A 16724-nucleotide genomic window follows, 5' to 3' on the forward strand; every position below is an offset into this window, starting at 1 on the left:
AACGCCTGCAAAGTGCTCAGGAGATACCCGTGATCCATCCTGTCGAACGCCTTCTCCTGATCTAAGGACAGGAGGGCGAACGACAGACCATCCCTACACCCAAGTTCCAATAGGTCCCGGACCAGATATAGGTTGTCGAAGATGCTGCGGCCCGGGACGGTGTAGGTCTGGTCTGGGTGGACCACGTCCGCCAGCACGGACCCTAGCCTCAGGGAGATGGCTTTTGCCACGATTTTGTAGTCCGTGCTGAGGAGCGAGACGGGACGCCAATTTCGTAAATCGCGGAGGTCCCCCTTCTTCGGCAATAAGGCCAGCACGGCTCGCCTGCACGAAAGAGGGAGGACCCTGCTCTGCAAAGACTCGGCCCAGACGGTGACTTGGTCTGGGCCCAAGATGTCCCAGAACACGCGGTAGAACTCCACGGTCAGCCCGTCCATGCCCGGAGATTTATTGGTGGGCATGCGACGGAGGGCTTCCGAGAACTCGGCCAGAGTGAGAGGCAGCTCTAGCCGGTCTCGGTCGCCCACGCTGACCGTCGGGAGCTCCTCCCACAGCACTCTGCAAGCCTTAGGATCGGTCGGCTCCGGGGAGAAAAGGCTTGCGTAGAAGGCTCTCGCCCTCTCGCACATCTCCACCGGATCCGTGAGGGGGGTGCCATCTTCTGCCAGTAGGCAGATGATATGTTTCTTAGCCCCCCTCTTTTTTTCCAGGGCGTAGAAGAAGCGGGAGCCGCAATCCATCTCCCGAAGGAGACGGATGCGGGATCGAACAAAGGCACCCCGGGCCCGATGGTCCTCGAGGCTCCGGAGCTCCTCCCGCTTCTCCCGGCACGCTCCGCAGAGGGGTGGATCCTCGGGGCTGGCGGCCAGACGCCTCTCCAGCTCTAAGACCTCCCGTTCCAACTGCTCTATCGCTGCATCCCTCCGTCGGCTGGTGCCCCGGGTGTAGTCACGGCAGAAGAGCCGGGCGCGCACCTTCCCTACGTCCCACCACTGCCGTGCCGAGGGAAAGGCACGCCGCTGCCCTCGCCAGGCCAGCCAGAACTCCCGGAAGGACGCCATGAAGCCCGCATCCTCCAGCAAGCTGTTGTTAAAATGCCAATAGGCCGGCCCCGGCCTCTCCGCGCAGAGGGAGGCTGTCACGGTGGCTATGTGATGGTCAGAAAATGGGGCCGGCCGGATGCTGGAGGAGTGGGCTCGTGTAAGATGAAAGCGTGATAAATAAATGCGGTCCAACCGGGAGTGGCGCGACCGATGGGCCTCCACCCGGACAAAGGTGAACGTGGAAGTGTCATCCGGGTGGTGGTCGCGCCAGACGTCCACCAGGGAGTGGTGTTCGACTATCTCCTGGAGGACGGCCACGGCGGCCGGGCTCTGTTCGGTTCCCGAGCGGTCCCGTTCCTCAAGGGTGATGTTAAAGTCCCCTCCCAGGACCAGGCACTCCTGAGGATCCAAGGTGCCGAGGAAGGCGGATGCCTGCTGATAGAATTGCAGCCGCTCCGGGCTCGCTGCTGGGGCATAGATGTTGACGAGGTTGACTACGAGCCCCTCCATTTGGACCCGGAGGTGCAGCAGGCGACCCGGCACAGCCTCGGCGACCCCCAGCACCTCGGGCCATAGGTCGGGGGAGAACAGGGTCGCCACTCCACCCGTATGAACTGTGAGGTGGCTAAAGTAGACCCTGTCCCCCCAATCCAGCCGCCAGCTGTCTTCGGCGGTCGGATCCGTATGGGTCTCCTGCAGGAAAACCACAGAGTACCTCCCCTCTCGAAGGAAGGAGAGCACCTGGGACCTGCGGAGACCCATCTTACAGCCACGGGTGTTCAATGTTGCGATGGTAAAGGGTGCCATGAGGAGGGCTGGGGGGGATCCTCGCCGGCAGGAATGCTCGTGGCTCCCGGCGGGCCGCGTAGCAGTCCGTGACCCACCCGTAGGTGAGTAAGGAGTCACGGAAGTGGCGGACCCGCTGGTAGGCCGCGGCGCCCTGTCTCCCGGTCCTTTTCCCCTCCCCCATGAGGGCCCTTGCGGCCCGGAGGATTTGATTAAAGTCCCCCCATCGCTGGAGGGCAAGCTGGACTTTGTTGCGGGAGCCACGGACGTCTTCTAGGAACTCCCGCAACTCCTCTCGCAGCGCATGGGGGGCTGGGGTTATGGTCTGGTTGCTTCCCGATGGGGCCCTTGGTACAGCCCCCTGGCCCAGCGGGACGGGCAGACAGGGTGCGGACCCCCGACGGGGCTCTTGATGGGTTGACCTGAATGCTGGGGCGATAGGGGGCGGCGGAGGGAGGATAGCAGCCCCTGGTGGGTCGGGACGGGCAAACACAAAGGCCATTCCCTGGGAGTCATCTGTTGGAAAGGGGAAGGAGACTGTCCCAGGGGTGGCAATAATATCTCGGGAGGTGGGCGGGAGAAGGGCAGGGGCAGGGGTAGAGGTGAGATTCTGGGTCGGGAGAGGGCTCTCACCGATGCCGGGCGCAAGCTGTCTGGTGGATTTGGCAGCCACGGCATCAGGAGGTGGACTTTCTTCTGTAGGGTCCTCTCCCGGAAAGGAGGTCGAATGCTCCTCACCAGCGAGGGATGCCCCTGGTGGCTCAGGTTCCAGCCGCGTGGCACTGGCCGTCGCCTCAACTGGCTCGGTGGCTCTCAGCAGGGTGCGTTCTGCAGCCGGGTTGATGGAGGAGTCCAGGGGCTCCTCGGAGGTGGGAGCAGAAGCAACGGTTACGGGGAGGGAGTATGGGGAAAGGGGGGCTGGAAAGAAGTCGCCCAGATTGAGGCCCGCTGGCATAGGATCGTCCTCCCCCTGGGTGACCGGGGTCAGACCCAGGGCCTCGATCTCCTCATATATAGAGGGGAAATTGTTTTCCGCTACCCCGGGATTCTCCCCGCCGGCACCTGATGCGACTATTACTTCGGGGCACACTGGGGTTTCAGATGGTGCCTCGGGGGTCTTGGAGGGGAGGGACTCCCGTGGAGGGGAGATACCGCCTTCCAGTGCTGCCATGTTTTCCCCAGCCGGCTCTGGTGGATGGAACACACCCGTGGGTAGAGCGGAAGGCTCGGCATCGGTGCCTCCCTTCCTGGTCTTCCGGGGGGCCTCCGTGTCTGATGGAAGGAGCGGAGCTCGAGCCTTCCGCTTGCCCCGCTTCCCCTGGACTAGGGCCCAGCCCTCCATGGCATCATCCAGGGGCTGGCTATTAGGGGTTGTGTCAGGGGGCAGAGGCGATGGCTCAGGGACTCGAGGGGGTAACGGTGGGGCAGCACAAGGGAGGGAAGATTCCCCTTGGGGCGGGTCCTCTCCCATGCAGGGCGGTGTACCTGCCGCACCCTCCTCCACAGGCCTCGCCAGATTGCAAACAGCGGGGGAGGGGTTCTCCCGCTCGTTTGGGCATAGTGGGGGAGGTACCCCTTGGGCCCGAGCGGGAGCAATGGTGGACTGGGAAGGAGGAGGGGCAGTTTCGGGTGCCGGGCAGCCAGGGGCGTCGGCGATGACGGGGCCGGTGTCCTGCCGGGGCTCGGGTGTCCTGGATGCCCCTCCTTCTCGGGCCAGGGGGCAGTCCCTCCGGACGTGCCCCATCGCCCGGCAGAGGTAGCACCGGGCCTCCCCCGTGGAATAATGCACCCTGTAATGGGTCCCCTGGTAGGGGACTAGGAAGGACCCCTCGAGTGCCTCTCCGTCGCGCGCCGCCGGCGGCAGTTGAAGCTGCACTTGCCGGCGGAAGGAGAGGACGTGACGGAGGGCGGGGTCTTTGCAGCCCAACGGGAGAGGGCTGATGACAGAGATGGGCTTCCCCAAGGTAGAAAGGGCGGGTAACAGGGCGGCATTGGGGAGAAAGGGAGGGACGGAGGTCAGGACCAGGCGGACGCCCAGGTCCTCTAGTGGCTCTAAAGGGACGAACACGCCCCCCACTGCCAGGCCCTTCTCCACCGCCTCCTGGGCGGCTGCCTCCGATGCTAAGAAGAAGACGACCTTGCCATACATTTTGGAGGCCGCCACAATGGCCGTGGGCCCCACCACCCTCGCCAACGCCCGCACATAGGTCTCCACGTGGGGTGAGGCGGGCACCAGGAGGCAACGGACGCCGTGCTTCCTGGTCATGGTGGGAAAGGGGCCCCGGCCGCTATAGATGGTAGCGGAGGCGGTGGGCTGGAGAAATGACGTAGCGGCAGGCGAAGGGGCTGCCGCCACCTGGGCGTATGCTCTGGGGGCCTGGGGAGGGACACCTGCAGAGCTGGTGGAGGGAACAGCGGGGAGGGGCGCCCCAGCTGGAGATGGGGTCGGGGCATCGGGGGCAGCCCCTGCCATGGAGGGCCTGGTCTTTTTAGCGGAGCCCTTCCCCTTCTTCTTCCCCTGGCCCTTCCCGCCGGCTGGGGGGACTTTCCCCAAATCTGAGGGGGTGAGAGACGTGGCAGCAGTGGAGGTCACCCCGGTGCCCGTCGCTGCTGGTGTCCCAGCGGGGGCGATGGCAGATGGTTTGGCAGCAGAGGTAGAAGCTTGAGGGGGTGACAGAGGGGCAGGCGGGGGAGGGGGAGCTCGGGCTACTGGAGAGGTCTCACCCGTCTCATCCCCCGCCATCATGAACAAGGAGGAAAGGGGGACACCAAAAGGAGGAGGGGAGAGGGGAAGCAGGTCGACCACTCCTCCCCGCTAGGCTGCAGGCAGGGGAGGAGGGCGCCAAAAGGGGTGGGCTGGACGGGGGGCAATCAGGGGTTAGGGGTCAGTCACCGACACAAGGTGGAAATTCCGGCTCCTCTTGGTGCACTATGGGGGGGGGATTCAACAACATTGAGGGTGCAGTGAAGAGGGTTGCAACTAAAATGGGGAATTGCACAAGCGCATGGGAGGGGGCATGGGCACACGGAGCGAGGGGCTAAGCGGTCTGGGGGTAGAACAGGGAAACCAAGGGGCTAGCTTCAGAGGCTGGGGCGGGGCAAACAAACAAAGGCTACAGAAGGAAATGGGCGGGGCAGGCAAACAAACTAAAGCTAGTAAGGGGGGCTGGAGCAAAAGAGGAGGCAAAGCAAGTGGCAAATGGGGCAGGTAGTAAAGGGCAAAGCTGGGGGGTAGGCAGTCCGGGGGGGGGGGCACATGTGCCCATGTGCACTTGCAGAAGTCTTTTTTAGCTGGCTGCTGCTTCTGGCCCAAAGGATGGAAATAGGGCGTGGCAAGCCAAGCAAGCAGCTGAGTCCAGAGGCAGGAGCTGAGGCAGATGGTATACAGCCAGTGGGGGTGGTGGAGGTAATAGTGGTGGGGGTTGGGGGGGACACACAGATGGATCGGGGGGCAGCTCCACGCCACACCCCCCGTGTCCCTACAAACACAGTCAAGACCCCCACCACAAGAGCACAGTTTGAAAATTACTCAGTCTTAGGGCCCCCTCCACGGTGGTCTGCAAAGTCTCTAGGTGCTGCCCCACTGGCAGATGATCCTCTTCTTCTCCTCCTCGGGCTTCAGCAGCTCCAGGCCGTGGCCTCTGCAGCAGCAGCAGCTCCAGGAACTCCAGGTGGTCGTCCAGGCAGGCAGAAAGAACCTTCTCAGGTGGTGGTGATGGTGGTGATGTCCACAACAGCAGTGGCTGGGTTTCCCACTCTTCCTCTCTGGAGAGTGGGCTAGCAGCCCCCCCCCGGGGTTGCAGTTGGAGCAATAGCAGCACCCGAGAGTAGGGGGTCCAGCAACCAGGTAGCAGAGAATGGGGGGTGTCTGGCCCAGCCAGGGGAGCAGCTGGAGCAGCAGGGAGAGTTTAGGGCCTAGCAGCAGCAGGAGTAGCAGCTTCCCACCTCCCTCCAAGCTAGAAGGCTATGGAAGAGCAGTGGGGGAAAGAGAGAGATTCGCTCCAGGCTAAACAAATCCCTTGTACCAGGATAAGTGAAATGGCAGCTGCCCTAGGTCAATTAAGACACCTGGGGCCACTTAAGAACTTTCCAGAAGACAGAAAGAAGACTAGGTTGATTGGGACACCTGAAGCCAGTCAGGGGCTGGCTGAAACTAGTTAAAAGCCTCCCAATTAGTCAGGTGGGAGTGCATGTCAGGAGCTGTGGGAAGAAGTTGTGCTGTTGGAGAGGCTGAGTAATACACACCATATCAGGTACAAGGAAGGAGGCCCTGGGGTAAGGGTGAAGTGGAGCTTGAGGAAGTGAGGGCTGCTGTGGGAGAAGTAGCCCAGGGAATTATACATGTCATGTTTCTAAAAGGTCAGCTACCATAGCTGATACTATTAGGGTCCCTGGGCTGGAGCCCGGAGTAGAGGGTGTGCCTGGGCTCCCCCCTCCACCTTTGCCCCTGTTTAATCACTGAGACTGGGAGACAACGGAGACTGTGCAAGGAAGGATAACTTCTCCTCACCTCCCTCGCTGGCTTATGATGAAAATGGCTCAGTAGACTGTGACCCTTGTCTCTAGAGAAAGAAGGGTTACGTGGAGGGTCACAGTGAGCCTCTGAGGCTAGCGAAATCAGGCAGGAAACGCGGGACCCACGAAGGCAAGGACAGAGCTTTGTCACAACTGGTGTGAGAAGTGGGATTTCATTCACAACGTGGCGGAAGAAAGAGGTTTTTTGTTTTTTTTTAAAGTGCACTGGGGGTTTGGATTTTTTTTTTGTTTTGGTTTTTGTTTGTTTGCTTTGTACAACAATGGAGGAGGTAAGAGCTCTAGTACTAGCCATGGCAGCCCAGCAGGAGGCCACCCGGGTTCAGGGAATGGTACAACAGGAGTCTATGCGGCTACAGCAGGAAACCAATCAATTATTGATGAGCCAGGCGACCCAAGTTCATGCTATCTTGAGAGAGGTGGTGGACCAGCTGAAGATCCTCACCACTCAGGCCCAGGGGTCCAACGGGACGCAAACCCTGAGGGCCACTGGTTGTCTGCCAAAGATGACGTCAAGAGATGACGTAGAGGCATATCTCCTCTCATTCAAAAGGACTGCTCAGCGTGAGGCATGACCCCAGGAGCAGTGGGCCAGCATCCTCCCCCCTTTTTTGTGTGGAGAGGCCCAGAAGGCCTACTTTGACTTGCCTGCCACAGATACCACTGACTATACCCGTCTGAAGGCAGAGATCCTAGCACGAGCGGGGTAACGGCAGTGGTAAGGGCCCAGAGGTTCCATGAGTGGAAATACCAGGATAACAAGCCCCTGAGGTCCCAGCTATTTGACTTCATACACCTCGCATGGAAGTGGTTACAGCCCGAGGTGTACAGGCCGGAGGAGATTTTGGAAACCCTGATCATAGACCATTACATGCGGGGACTGCCGCCAGATCTCCGCAAATGGGTAGGCCAGAACAATCTATCCACGTACGACGAGATGATAACACTGGTAGAAGGACGGATGACAGCCAGGGGCCTGACCCGACTACCCAAGGAAGGCCCCTTTTGAAGCAAGCACCCGACCCCAACTCTGGAAGGTTGGGCAGCCAAACCCCTGGGGAGTCCTAGGTGGAAGAAGGGGCGGCCCGAAAACCAGCGGGGATCCCAGAAGGAAGGGATTGGCCTGAGTGGGGGGAGCCCCGGGACTAAACCTCCTAACCCCTGGGATAGGGGAGTGATTAAAAGCAATTTTATATGTTATGCATGTGGGGAGTGGGGACACATAGCAGCACAGTGTCCCAGCACCCAGGAGCCTATGCAATGTAACTTGGGGGATTGGGAGGTCCCATGCTCCCTTACCCACCTCGTGGGGGTCGCATTAGCCCTGCATAATTATACCAGGCCAGTGAGAAAAATGGAGCAGAGACTACAGCGCTTGTGGACTCTGGGAGTGCTGTCACCCTCACATCAGGTAAGCTGGTAAAAAATACTCAGCCGCTACAAGCCAGATGCATAGCAGTGACATGCGTGCATGGGGCCGTGAGCCATTACCCCACCATCCCAGTGGAGACAGAATGGGGTTCAGGGAAACCCCATTGAGGTGACCGTGGGCGTAGTTCCTAAACTCCCATATCCTGTAGTCATTGGGAGGGACTATCCAGGGTTTGATAATTTACTCCGCCCGGAGAGGCTGGAGGGAGGTAGGGACCCTGAGGACAGCGACTCTTCATGGGGGAATGTCAACCTGCGATGTTCGCTGAGATTTCTCAGGATCTGTTCTCAGCCCCCCAAAAGACCCGGAAGACAAAAGATCTTTTTTTTGTCTTTTTTGTCGAGAGGAAGGCTGTGAAGGCCTTGGGAACCCGGATCCTGACCCAGGGCTAGAAGACCTCCCTAGTAGGCAGATGGACACGAGCAGCCAACAGAGAAACTTCCACACAGAAGGTGAGCCAGAAGCTGTCCCCAGCCATGACGGTGGCGAGCCATTGGAAGAAGCAGAATCCGGCCCCTGGGAGCTTGGGCAGGTTAGTCCCGGGAGAGAGACTTTTGGGCGGGACAGGCAGAGGACCCCAGATATGATAATGCCAGGAAAGAGGTGGCCAAGATTGATGGGATACCCGTGGATGGAAAGGTCCGGGGTCCTGGACCTTACTTTATAGTGAAGAAAGATCTCCTGTACCGCGTGGTGCAAATGCAGGAGCAAGAGATACAACAACTTCTGGTGCCACAAAAACATCAAAAAGCCATATTGAGTCTCGCCCACAGTCACCTGTTTGGAGGACACTTAGGCGTAGAGAAAACCCAGGCACGGATCCTGCAGAGGGCCTTCTGGCCAGAAGTACATGAAGATGTCCGGCGATACTGCACCTCTTGTCCGGAGTGTCAGTTACATAGCCCTCGCCCGCACTTGCAGGCTCCTTTGGTACCTCTTCCAATAATAGAGGTTCCTTTTGAACGGATAGCCATGGATCTAGGAGGGCCCCTAGAGAAGACAGCTCGGGGCCACCAACATGTGCTTGTTGTACTGGACTATGCAACCCGGTACCCGGAAGCTGTTTCCCTGCACAACACAGCTTCCAAGACAATAGCTAAGGAGCTAGTACAGATCTTTGCCCAGGTTGGGCTACCCAAGGAGATATTGACTGATCAAGGTACACCTTTCATGTCCAAGTTAATGAAAGATCTCTGTTCATTGCTCCGTGTACAAGCCTTACGGATCTCTGTATACCACCCGCAAACAGATGGCCTTGTGGAAAGGTTCAATAGGACCCTCAAGGCCATGATCAGGAAAGTGGTGAGCCGGGATGGGAAAGACTGGGATACCCTACTGCCTTACCTCATGTTTGCCATCCGGGAGGTTCCGCAAGCCTCCACGGATTTCTCTCCATTCGAACTACTATATGGGCACCACCCTCGGGGCATATTGGATATAGCCAGAGAAGCCTGGGAAGAGGAGCCAAATCCCGGAAGGAACATAGTTGAGTTTGTACTTCAGATGAGAGATCGGATAGCCCGAGTTACGCCCATTGTACGGAAACACTTGGAGAGAGCACAGGAGACCCAATGAATCCATTATAACCACCAAGCGAAGCTTCAATGGTTCCAACCAGGGGATCGGGTGATGGTACTGGTGCCCACAGCAGAAAGTAAACTGTTGGCCCAGTGGCAGGGACCCTATGAAGTAATCGAAGCCATGGGAGAGGTGAACTAGAAGGTGTGGCAGCCAGACCGCCGGAATTCAGAGCAAATTTACCCCATCAATCTTCTAAAACCTTGGCACGATCAAGAGACATGCTTAGTCATGCAGGAGACCCTTCTCCAGGAGGATAACTTACATGAGCAAGTGAGGATATCATCCGACTTGACGCCGATCCAAAAGATCGAGGCAGCCAACATGATTAATCGCAACAGAGATGTGTTCTCTACAAAACCAGGGCGGATGACTGAGACCTATCACCATATCCGCACGATCCCCGGAGCCAAGGTAACATTGAGACCCTACCAAATCCCAGCAGCCAAAAGAAAGGAAATCAAGGCCGAAGTAAAGAAAGTGTTAGAATTAGGGGTTATTGAAGAATCTTACAGTCAGTGATCCAGTCCAATTGTTCTAGTGCCTAAACCTGACGGTACCATGAGATTCTGTAATGACTTTCGCAGACTGAATGAAATATCCTAGTTTGATGCATACCCCATACCATGCATCGATGAACTGGTTGACTAACTGGGTAGTGCCCGATTCTTGACTACACTGGATCTGACAAAAGGGTACTGGCAGATTCCTCTGACCAAAGAAGCTAAAGAAAAGACAGCAATCTTCACCCCGGATGGGCTATTCCAGTACACCGTCCTCCCTTTTAGGCTACATGAGGCCCCAGCCACATTCCAGCGCCTCATGGATAAGCTGCTGCACCCCCGTACTAGATATGCAGCTGCATACCTAGATGATGTCATCATCCATACACCAGACTGGGGAACCCACTTGAAGGCAGTTGAGGCAGTACTGCGCACCTTAAGGCGGGCTGGCCTCACTGCTAATCCCGCTAAATGCGCCATAGGGTTAGCAGAGGCTAGGTACCTGGCATATATTATGGGAAGGGGCATAGTGAAGCCCCAAACGAATAAGTTAGAGGCAATTCAAAACTGGCTCCGGCCGACCCGAAAAAAGCAGGTCCGTGCATTCCTAGGCGTGGTAGGCTACTACCGACGGTTTATTCCCCACTTCGCCACTAGGGCAAGTCCCTTAACGGACCTGGTGAAGGCCCGAGGTCCAGACATGGTAAAGTGGACCAACGCAGCAGAGGGGGCATTTACAAACCTTTGGACGGCCCTCTGTAATGACCCCATACTCATAGCCCTGGACTTTAACAGGGAATTTGTTTTACAAACAGATGCTTCTGAGGTGGGGTTGGGAGCAGTTCTGTTGCAAACGGTGGGAGAAGAGGAACACCCAATCCTCTACCTAAGCAGAAAGCTTCTCCCAAGAGAACAGAAATATGCAGTAGTCGAGAGAGAATGCCTTGCTGTCAAATGGGCTATGGAGACACTGCGTTATTACCTCTTAGGCCGGCAATTTACTCTTGTGATGGACCATGCACCCCTCCAGTGGATGCAGCGGAATAAGAAAAAGAATGGTGTTGAGCAGATGGGGGGGATGTGTGACGGGGCAAGGCCAAATGGCTATGGAAGAGTAGTGGGAGATAGATATATTAGCTCCAGACTAAACAAATCCCTGGTACCAGGAAAAGTGAAATGGCAGCTGCCCTAGGTCAATTAAGACACCTGGGGCCACTTAAGAACTTTCCAGAAGACAGAAAGAAGACTAGGTTGATTGGGACACCTGAAGCCAGTCAGGGGCTGGCTGAAACTAGTTAAAAGCCTCCCAATTAGTCAGGTGGGAGTGCATGTCAGGAGCTGTGGGAAGAAGTTGTGCTGTTGGAGAGGCTGAGTAGTACACACCGTATCAGGTACAAGGAAGGAGGCCCTGAGGTAAGGGTGAAGTGGAGCTTGAGGAAGTGAGGGCTGCTGTGGGGGAAATAGCCCAGGGAATTGCACATGTCATGTTTCTAAAAGGTCAGCTACCATAGCTGATACTATTAGGGTCCCTGGGCTGGAGCCCGGAGTAGAGGGTGTGCCTGGGCTCCCCCCTCCACCTTTGCCCCTGTTTAATCACTGAGACTGGGAGACAACAGAGACTGTGCAAGGAAGGATAACTTCTGCTCACCTCCCTTGCTGGCTTATGATGAAAATGGCTCAGTAGACTGTGACTCTTGTCTCTAGAGAAAGAAGGGTTACGTGGAGGGTCACAGTGAGCCTCTGAGGCTAGCGAAATCCGCCAGGAAACGCGGGACCCATGGAGGCAAGAACAGAGCTTTGTCACAGCAGTCATTTGGTATTTAAATCATACAAAATATTTTTATCTAGTCAAAGTAACTGTGTATACAGTATACAAAAGGACAATCAAGTTACAGACCTCTGAATTGACTATTAAACTATATCTGGTGTACCTAATGGCCGCGTAGTGAAGTTTTGCACTGATGTGCAGCAGTTCTGAGTCCAGTTCCCAATCTTGGGTTCCCCTGGGTTGGTAAGACCTCAGAACACTGTGCATTCACCTGGACAGATTTTCTGTTGCCCTGTTTAGATATTTACACTAGTGCAAAGAGACCAAAGTGGGTGTAAAATTACTAGATGACTATAGAATTTTACACCAGATTACAGAATGTGCAAATGATGACATAAGGGGAAGGACAATCGTCTTTATCCCCATGCCAAAGGGCCCAAGAAAGGTAGGCAGAGTGGCTCATGTTCCTCTACTAGAGACCTGTCTGGCTGAGTACTGAGTGCCAGTAGGGCACTCAAGTTAAAAGGAAGCCCCATCGGATGAGTTGTGATATACAGGAACCTTTAGTGTGGGTGGTTAAAGGGAGCTAGGAGAAGGGAGACTGTGGCATCCTCAGGTTCCATCACAGTTTTGAAGAAGTGCCAGTAGTCCCCACAAATTATAGCATTTACCTTGAACCTGATGTTGCTTTATTTTATGCAGTGCAATTAAGCAGGTAAGAATTGTTTAATTACTGACCACTCTAACTATTTACCCTGTATGTACATAGTCAGTGCCATGTGCTCTCAGGATAGTGACATTAATTTTTGCCTTCCAAAAATAATAATACACAAGTACCATAAAATCAAAAATTTTCAAGATTCTCAGTGACTTCTAATATGTATTTTCCCTTAGGAAAGCTGAGCTCAGATACAGCATCTGATTTGCAGTAAGGGCCTTTATTTTGCTGTGCTGTTTCCAGCTGGGTTGAATGAGACACAAGCAGATCACTGGTTTACCCAAGCTCACACAACAGTGAATCAAACTCAGGCCAGATTAGAAACCAGAATCTTTTAGGTTCACAGTCCTTTGCTTTCAGCTGGGACTTTTAGAGACACCTAAGGGAGTTAGGAATTTAATGGGACCTGCAGGGGCTTAGTTCCCTTAGGCTCTTTTAAAAATCCCAGCCTCCATTAGTTTTAGTACAGTTCAGTAACCAAGTAAAATTACCAAGTAATTCTCAGAAAAAGGGTATTTATTGTATAATTATGGAATAGTTATGACTCTAGGTGACCTGTAAAATTAAATGCCTAAAGACGGGTGCAACCTCCGGTCCCCTTTTCCTGCCACTCCTTGCAATCACCAGGCTTTCTCCATGTCCCCTGCTGACCACATCTAGAGAGCTCACTGGTCTTGCGATGTACTGAGCACTTTTGCCCCATCCTGCAAGACATTAAAGCGTATGAGCAGTCCTACTGAAGTCAAGGGGACTACTCACATGCTTACAGCTCAGCAAGTGTTTAAATGTTTTGTGGGATCAGTTCCAGAGTATTCAGCACCTTGCAGGGTTGAGCCCCTAAGTGAGAGAGTGCAGTTTGCCAGGCTCCCAGGTCAAGTACCTTTTAGCATGTTCCTGTATCTCAGAAGCAACTACATTTTCTCTGTCTTTGATGGTCTGCAATACACAGTGTAAGACCAGAGGTATCTCAAATAAAGAAATGTTTGGTTTAACATAGGGAGAAATAACAAGACACAAAATTAGGTGGATCAAACCATATCCAGTCCTCGTACTAGAAAACAGCCCAGCTAAAATCTTGTAGTTACAGTGGTTTAAGCCAAGGACTGAAATCTTCACAGTGTGTGTTCAGGAGTTTGCATAATCACAGGTTTCAGAGTAGCAGCCGTGTTAGTCTGTATTCGCAAAAAGAAAAGGAGTACTTGTGGCACCTTAGAGACTAACAAATTTATTAGAGCATAAGCTTTCGTGAGCTACAGCTCACTTCATCGGATGCATCCGATGAAGTGAGCTGTAGCTCACGAAAGCTTATGCTCTAATAAATTTGTTAGTCTCTAAGGTGCCACAAGTACTCCTTTTCTTTTTCAGGAGTTTGTCAGCCTCAAATTTTCAGTTTTTCTCTCCCTCTCTCTTGACTCAGTTTTAGTTGTTTAAGGTGCAGATTTTTTACCTGGTGACTTTTAATCATATATAGATTATGCATTGAGCACCGAGATTGATGGAACTACTCAAGAGCATAAAATTAAGCATTTGCTTAAGAATATGCAGGATCAGAGTCCTAATTAATCAATTATTTCTAAATTATTTAAAGATTTATCTGCTAAGTTATCATGAATAAGAAACTGTTTTTTTTCCAATATAAATTGGAAAGGCTTTGTAAGAAATTAACTGGATGAAGTTTTTTTTTCTTCTGTGTTTATAGAATTGCTTCCAAAGTTTTAAACAGACTAATGCTGATGTTCTTGTCCATGGGTTTATTTCTTTTCAGATGGAGCAGACATGTGATGATATAGATGAAATGTTCAGCAATTTACTGGGGGAAATGGACCTGCTGACGCAGGTAAGTAATCTGGTTGAAAACAGGGATAAGAGAAATTACTATAAGGGAGGGAAACAAGGAGAATTCCTTACCTTCCTTATTCCTCTGCAACTACTCATTGCACCCTCCTACTGAATAAATACAGGTAGTCTTTTGAAAGTGACTTAAAACTGATTTTCTCTAAATCATGTTGCCTGCACAATGACAAAAGTGACATTATAGTAGGCTAGAACATGAAACAGCTCTAACATGATATCAGAGGCCTTTTTCAAAAAATTAATCCAGATTCCTAGTAGACTTAGCCCCAGAATGTGCAATTTTGCTATGGAAACAAGAAGAGTTTGCATCTGAATAACCATGGATGAACACTTTGTGTACATGTTTAAATGAACTGTAACCTGTTGAAGCACAGAATTCTAGAAATGTAGGGCTGGAAGGGATCTTGAGATGTCATCGAGTCCTGCCCTGTGTGCTGTGGTAGGACCAAGTAAACCTAAACCGTCCCTGCTTGTGCAACCTGTTTTTGCAAACCTCCAGTGATGAGGATTTCACAATTATAAACTGTAAACTGAGTGAACTACGAAAATGAAGACAAAAATGTTTTTACTAATTTTGTTGACTATTTGAAAGACATTTGATTCATCACCACATGTGCCAAAATATAAATGGCACAACACTGATGGCATTAGGGAATATGTGTATACGAAATATTGTTCTGGAAGGAACTATAAAACAACATGAGTCTCTTTCTAAACCCAACCTTGGAAGATTTCCTACACCAAAACTTATAAGATTGAGGAAGAATTCATAACCAAAAACATGTTATTCTCATTAAATTTGTTTTAAATTAAATTATGCTTAATTGAAACACTTAAACTGTCATCTGGAATTTTGTACGAGGTGCCCTACTTAAAGCCTCTAGTTCTGAAGTCTTTCTGTTTGTTGAACTCCAGTCTGCCAAATTCAAATCCAAACATTTTGTGACACTGAATAGGAATTCTGCTTGAAGCATCTTGAAAGCCTAGAGGAAAACATGATTTAATATGACAGTCTTGGCTATCAAAACCAAAACACTTGGTTCCCTGTTAGCTTTCTGACTTTTTAACAGCTTTAGTTATAATTGAGAACAGGGTCTTTTAGAGTAATTAGTGTCATAGTAAAATATTGAAATATAAAAGAAAAACTACTTTTGCTTTGTATTAATTTTTACTTTATATCTTCCTCATATTCCCCTTGTTTTTCTTAGAACTTTTTCTAAGAACTAGTTCTTCTAGCTTCTTATTTCCCTAAACTATTCTGTGAATTGTATTTTTTCTTCCCTTTTATTACTGTCTTTGGGCCTTATTCTCATTTATACTAAGGTCTCTCTATACCACTCTGGCAGTGTAAACAAGCAAGAACATAGATGTAGATATGGCACATTCACAGGATAAACAGGCCTTAGACAGAAAGGGCTGATTCTCATTTATACTACCTCTTCATGTTTAATTTTTAACTACTTTTCTTCACGTCCATTGTTTTCTCTTTCATAGAATATCAGGTTGGAAGGGACCTCAGGAGGTCATCTAGTCCAACCCCCTGCTCAAAGCAGGACCAATCCCCAACTAAATCATCCCAGCCAGAGCTTTGTCAAGCCTGACCTTAAAACCTCTCAGGAAGGAGATTCCATCACCTCTCTAGGTAACCCATTCCAGTGCTTCACCACCCTCCTAGTGAAAAAGTTTTTTCTAATATCCAATCTAAACCTCCCCCACTGCAACTTGAGACCATTACTCCTCGTTCTGTCATCTGCCACCACTGAGAACAGTCTGGATCCATCCTCTTTGGAACCCCCTTTCACGTAGTTGAAAGCAGCTATCAAATCCCCCCTCATTTTTCTCTTCTGCAGACTAAATAATCCCAGTTTCTTCAGCCTCTCCTCATAAGTCATGCGCTCCAGCCCCCTAATCATTTTTGTTGCTCTCCGCTGGACGCTTTCCAATTTTTCTACATCCTTCTTGTAGTTTGGGGCCCAAGACTGGACACAGTACTTCAGATGAGGCCTCACCAATGCCGAATAGAGGGGAATGATCACGTCCCTTGATCTGCTGGCAATGCCCCTACTTATACAGCCCAAAATGCCATTAGCCTTCTTGGCAACAAGGGCACACTGACTCATATCCAGCTTCTTATCCACTGTAACCCCAGGCCCTTTTCTGCAGAATTGCTGCCTCGGTCTTTAGTCTGTAGCAGTGCATGGGATTCTTCCATACTAAGTGCAGGACTCTGCACTTGTCCTCGTTGTCCTTTGATTTGTCTTTTTCAATTTGCTTGTACTTCCACTGTTTTCAGTTTTCCTTTCTGACCATTATGAAATACCATTTCCTGACTTTAAAAAAAAAAATTAAAACATTTCCTTTATGCATTTGAGTGCTGATCCAGCAAAGCACTTAAGAAAATGCTTAAGGTAAAGCAGGCCAGTAGTAAGTGCTTTGCTGGATCAGGGGCCATGATTGCCATTTTTGTCTTCTCTATTTTGTATATAAACTCCTTTCTTTAATTCCTTTT

The 16724-nt window shown here is 52.0% G+C and overlaps 1 protein-coding gene across 1 annotated transcript in view; it reads left to right on the forward strand.

Annotated features, from left to right (window-relative positions):
• The window catches only part of LOC119850409 (amyloid beta precursor protein binding family B member 1 interacting protein), a 111434-nt gene that overhangs the window by 32640 nt on the left and 62070 nt on the right, over positions 1 to 16724 (forward strand). The window contains exon 2 of the mRNA XM_038388324.2: positions 14127 to 14198. Within this exon, the coding sequence (XP_038244252.1) occupies positions 14127 to 14198 (72 nt within the window). The remainder of the gene's footprint in view (positions 1 to 14126; positions 14199 to 16724) is intronic.

This window comes from Dermochelys coriacea, chromosome 2 (genome assembly GCF_009764565.3).
Source record: "Dermochelys coriacea isolate rDerCor1 chromosome 2, rDerCor1.pri.v4, whole genome shotgun sequence".
In the NCBI taxonomy this organism is placed as follows: Eukaryota; Metazoa; Chordata; order Testudines; family Dermochelyidae; genus Dermochelys; species Dermochelys coriacea.